The sequence below is a fragment of the Egretta garzetta genome, unplaced genomic scaffold (assembly GCF_000687185.1).
Source record: "Egretta garzetta isolate BGI_Z169 unplaced genomic scaffold, ASM68718v1 scaffold70, whole genome shotgun sequence".
Lineage (NCBI taxonomy): Eukaryota > Metazoa > Chordata > Aves > Pelecaniformes > Ardeidae > Egretta > Egretta garzetta.
In genome coordinates this window covers 143,883-149,882 of record NW_009258539.1, presented here as the reverse complement: position 1 = coordinate 149,882, position 6,000 = coordinate 143,883, and the positions used below count along the sequence as shown (strand labels likewise).

Below are 6,000 nucleotides of genomic sequence, written 5' to 3'. Positions count from 1 at the left end.
GACATACAATTAAAAATTTCATTTACAGTATCATGCAAAAGTGCAGCAAGGTATTTCTAAACAGAATCACAATTCTAAAAGGGATCTCCAAGTCTCCAAAATGATACAGATTTGCTGAATTAAGTTATTCTTTGAACTATTGTCCTTCCCTCAGTTTAGGGATTTAGAGATATTGAATTCTCATCCTTCTAAATCAAACACTTCCTCCCCGAATTGTAATTTCAGATTAGAGAAAGCACAGGGTTCTCAGCCTACTGAATATGTGAGTTTTCCAGCCACCAGCAGAGGTGCGCTGGCTCAATGCGTCTTTCCCCTTCCCCAGTAGAATCGCCATGGATGAGTCAGCTCCCCTCCTTCACCTCAGCTGTTCCATTCTTTAAACCGGGGTAATTACTTCTCTCACAAAATCATGTGGTAAATTCAGATCTAATCTAGGCTTTGAGCTTAAAGAGATACAAAAATGCTAGCAGGAACTCCATTTAGTCATCACAGTTTTGAGCAAAGAGAAAGGCACCAATTAAGTTTCCAAGGGCAAGTACAGTGCTACTGCACGAAAGCTCCACACTAAAATTGTACTGTAACACCTTCTCTTCATGCATGTCTCACCCAAGTAAACTTGGGTGGCTACTAATCTAGTCACATTTAAAACAAAAAGCAAGACCTGATAGCTTCCGTGCCATGCCTGCAAAATATTTACTTCTACATTGGAAGGCTATAATTATCTCTGGTACTAGAGCAACTTTATCCTGTGCTAAAACCTTGCTAGGATTTCTTCCATAAAATAACAAACTTTGACACAGACAGTACTTAAGCACCACCATAGGGATATAGAAAAAACACAGATATAAGCTAAAGAGCAAGAGAGGAAATGTCAATGGAATTACCTTACTGCACTAATACAGTCCAACCTAGCATTTTAAGAGGTCATCCAACCACCTCTTTTATTTGCAGAACAAAGCAGGGTCAGTCAGATTTTGCTCTGCTTGACTCAAAGATTTCTCAATACTTGTAAATTCTCCATATAACCAGACACAGAGATTAGAGGACACAGTTTTAATTAAGCTTGTATAAGTGTGAAAGAGTACTGTTGATTCAGAAGGAGTTACAAAAACACAAAAAGTATACATCTATGTTGGAATAAGAAATTAAATGCAGTAAAACCTATATCTGATTTTTTTGTTTTACAAGGAATGTTTTCAGTATCTGCCTAAATTAAGCTTTGGAGCTGAAACACCAATCCAAAAGCAGTGCCTTGCACAGATTATTCTTCCTTGCCAAACAGGTCATCCAGAAGAGGTAAGTATTTGACCCCTTTCACAGGAAACGATGGCGGTTGTCGGCTCCAGTCATCTTCATTCTGAAATTAGCAACCCAGAGAATATCTTAGAATATAATATTGAACACAAGAACAATTAAAAGCTGGGCAACATAAGATTGAATGAGCTGCTTCATTTCCACATACAAATCTGTGAAAAAGTGGATGTTTATATAGCACATCCTCTTAAAAGATTACTACATGCACTTTTTTATCAATCATAGAATCATAGCAGAATATCTATTAAAAATATTTTCTATCATTATCCCTTTTGCAGATATTTTCAAATTAAATAACTCTGTATTTTCTTCATTAAGACACTTATACTTGAAAGTCTTGCAAGTCATTATGTCTCAACACCAAAAATCATATAAAATAATGAGTGAGAGAAAGAAGAAAAAAGCCATCTAAACAAGCACAACTCTATTGCTGAAATCTATCTGTCAAATACAGGTACCCAAAATATTTGTTAATTCATGGTGAGTCATGAACAGAATGACAATTGGATTCTGAAGTTGAACAAGATTTAAATTCCTTCCTTTCTCTGATTTTTTCCATTTCATTTTGACCTCTTCATTGAAACATTCTTGTACTGTACCCAAGATAGCCTAGGTACTGCAGCTATCTAACAAAGTAATAAAGTCAATAAAAGTCAGTAAACTATACTGGCACCAACTTGGGCACAGTTCATTAAAAACAGTGCTGTATGTCAGCGTGACAGTTACAGCAAGGCTGTGAAGCTGATGAGGAACTGATTATCCCAGCATGATGATGATAGATCATAATTTCTATTGATGCTCTTTCTTCCTTTTTGATTTCAGCTGTAACTTTCCTCCCATAGCTCCATGTACCATTCTCAGCTGGGGCTCTTAGGCATCAGCCTCTCCTATAGAGCCCCTCCACTTGCTGTACTCCAAGCAAAGATAATGTCGTCTTCATATCCAAACAAAACCCCATGTCTTATGTTGATCAAATCATACGTTTCACCACAAATGTCCACTTCAACTTCCTCCTGCTTGTTTCACAAGCACCTTTTCCTCCACACCTTCAACTTGTGAAGGCTGCCTCTTGGTTCCACTGCTACTTGCACCCCACCTTCACCCTACAGGAGCCATCTCCTTCCCTCGCCTGCCAGAAATCAGGTCATGCATTACCTAGCCATTCTCCTTCCCTCGCCTGCCAGAAATCAGGTCATGCTCAATGGCTAGGTAAGCCATCCTGTGAGGGGAAAAAACTGGTCAAACACATTCAACAGCAAATGTATCTGTGCCTCTGCTTCTTTCACCCTTGCTTTCTGGTACAGAGCTTAGTAGCATCTTCAAGGCAAAAATCCTCTGGGCACAGGCTCTGACCTTCTTCTTGTTTCTGTGGCACTGAGGCTCACACAGCCCCTTATCCTGACACAATCTCCTGAGAGCAGTCACTGTTTAAATACTGAGTTATAACAAGCACAGAATTCTGTAAAAACAAAGAATACCCACTGAACAAACCCTAATGCACACTTCGAACCACAGGACTGCTGTATAAAACACATAGAAGGGCTTTGATTTTATCTGTACATGATGGAAAAATTCTTCTCAATGACAAAGTGAAAAGTAAACCACCATGGAAAGCAGAGCAAACCAGCAGCATTGGGCTCTCGTTAGACAGCACTGACAGTTTGAGATGCCACAAAAGAAAGAGCTGGCAACCCAAGTAAGAGAGAGGAGTCAGGTTAATAGCACAGTACTTGAGGAATATTACTTAAACTATATCACTCTTGAACTTGAATTTAAAGGAATGCTATGTTTCTAAATGGTCTGAATACAATCAAACAGAAGTACAAGCATAGCAACACATTGGCTAGGCCAGAACAGCAAAACTACGTGTTGGCAGAAGGGCTTCGGATTTATCTGTTACGAAGTTTTTAAAAATCAGCATAATTGCCTTATGCACCATCTATTTTAAAATGTTCCATTCGGCACAAGATGGCAAGATCAAATTAATCTCTGCAGTTTGTTGATACCACATTTTTATTTACCCTAAGTAGCAGGCTGGTGGAGATATACAAAGTTGAACCATCAATAATGCTCTTGCTATACACCTACCAGTGACGTGGTGTATTATGTACAAGTTTCTATGGAGTTATAAAAAAATACATAGCTATTTTCTGCCGTGTCAGTGGAGTTTAAAGTATTTCCTGACTATCTCAGCAAGTGAACAGATCGTTTGACATGTGACAACAATATCTGTGGGTGAAGTGGTATTCACGCCCATTGTTCATGGACAAATACACCTGTTTCCCCTTCTCTTTCTTTTTCCTTCTAGAAAAATGTCACTGAGATGTGACACCTATTAGGCACGGAGGTGTTACAGGGCTCCTCGTCCCTGTTTGACTCCTCTGCTTCATTCTAAACCTCCCAGAAAAAAATTATTTACTTGGAGAAAATAGGCACAAATACACAAACATGAAAACTGTTGTGGTCTCCATTGGATATAGCACTCATGTTAGAGTTGGACAAATTATATCAATGTACAGTACTGTTCCTTCGCTCAGATAGACTGGTTTTACCTTGAGAGGAACCTTTATCATCTGGAAAGCAGGGATTTGATTCTCTCTCCAGTTCAGCCCATCCACAAACTTTTTATATTCCACTTGCTTATGGTCATCTTCAAACCTAAGCAGAATATCCATAAGATGACTCAAGGTTAAAGGAAATTTTTAACAAAGTTGTATCATGTTATCTACAGCATACTAATACATTATCTTCTGGATAACAATCTTTTACTCTTTTATTACCAAGCACTGGCAGGAGTACAGAAAAACTCCACCAAACTGTCAGGACTTCTATATCATACATTCCATTCCATATTCTTACAGCTTATTAATGTCTCTTATGGCAGAATTCAACTTCTTTAAGGTTTATTACTTTTCAACTGATTTCATTTTACTTTTGAAGCATTGCCCAACCTTCTCCAACACTGGGATCTCACAACCAATGACAAACATAGAGGTGGGATGATCAATGTACAATTTCTTTGTGTAGAAAAGAAACAGGTAGAAGGATACAAGAGACCTGTGCTATAACGCAACTGACCTGCTTTATATGGCTTCTACAATCATTTCCTGAAAATAAGCAATCCTGTTTTCACACTCTGTGGGATCAATTTACAAGTGACAAACACATAGCTCTCTAACCTATCAAATAATAGCCAGATTTAAAAATCACAAGCCTTGTCATTTGGTAGCTGTTTTACAGCTTTGTTCTTTATTTCTACAGAATAAATATATATTTGTGTCAGTTATGAAGGCCCTCTAAATGTATGAAGATATATATGCTGCCAGCTAAGGTGCATGTGGAACACACTATCTCCCTCCCTCCAATTTCTAAAATCATTACCCTGCACTAATAAACCCCATGGGAGTAGATTTGTAAGCCACGTCATCCTTCTGCCATTGGTGTGGATGAAGCAGCTTCAGAAAAAAAAGTCAGCAAAACACTTAGGTGATTAAGGCAATTGGGAACCACTATTATTTCAGTGGGACTAGTCAAATGCTTGAAAGATATCTGAAAGCTGAAGCTACTGTGAAAATTGTTCTTGAAATGAACAGCTTAACTGCTCTGCTATAAATACTGTACTAGCAGCTTCTGTGAATGATGTCTGTCTCACCTAGCACTACCTACATAAAAAAGGGACCTGGTTTAGGCATATAAGCACACCCTGGAAGTGTCTGGGCTTCACTGGGGTCCATGAAGAGACATACAAGTAGTGAGACTCAGTAACTATTCTTTGGTGGGAAACATCAGGTTAAACAATTCTGCCCTGTAATCTGGTGAGACAAATACTACTGCACAGGAGCAAGATCATCTCTGGGAAACAAGCCTTTTAGAAAATCATTTTATCTTGTTCTTAAAGGAACAGCATTACACAAAACATGGGCCTCAAAACCCTTCAACTGCTGCAGAGGGTTCTGGTAAAAATTAAGCATGAAGGTACTTTAAGGGAGAATTTACAGCACAAACTTGTAAAACAATACCAGAGAAGAGAAGAAATAAATCTAGTGACAAAAATAAACTGCAATAAACTGCAGCTCATCCTCTCTTTCTCCTCCCCCCACACCTTTCATTTAATAGTCAGCAGGAGAGATAATAATAAAATATACTGAGAGCCATAAACAGAGATGCTAGCGATAAACTGGAACGTTAAGTACAGTGAGTTATGCTGAAGATAAAAACGAAGTCAGAAAAGAATGCTACTGTTACTAGTATTAAGAGGAGCCTGAACCATTACCATGAGAAACCCTCCTATGATAGCTTACTTCTTTATAATAGCTCACATGCAAGTTAACATTTTCACAAAGCCTTGCTTTTGGGGGATATGTCCAATATACAAGAAAATTATCATTCAGACTTCTAGGCGGTTCTTGTTTGTTTAGGTTTTTAGCAGGTGGCAGTTGGGAAAAGAAAGGAGTTTTGTATTAGAAGTAATGAGACAATAAGAAGCTTATACCTCGGGAAAAAAAAAACTTGCGCACATTTTGAATTTCAGAATTAGCAATGCATTTTTTTTTCTTTTACTGTGTATGTTTTTATCTTTTGCTCATTGTGTAAAGTCAGAAGATTAAGTCTATTACCAAGATGCAGAGCTGTATAAGTAGGATTTTTAAATAAAGAACAAGTGAAGGTGTGTAACTACTTTATGTT

The 6,000-nt window shown here is 38.0% G+C and overlaps 1 protein-coding gene across 1 annotated transcript in view; it reads right to left on the bottom strand.

Annotated features, from left to right (window-relative positions):
• Window positions 1-1,261: 1,261 nt before the first annotated feature.
• Window positions 1,262-6,000, bottom strand: part of EFHC2 (EF-hand domain containing 2) — a 65,437-nt gene continuing 60,698 nt past the window's right edge. The window contains 2 exon segments of the mRNA XM_009646258.2: window positions 1,262-1,357; window positions 3,867-3,972. Of these exon segments, the coding sequence (XP_009644553.2) occupies window positions 1,262-1,357; window positions 3,867-3,972 (202 nt within the window).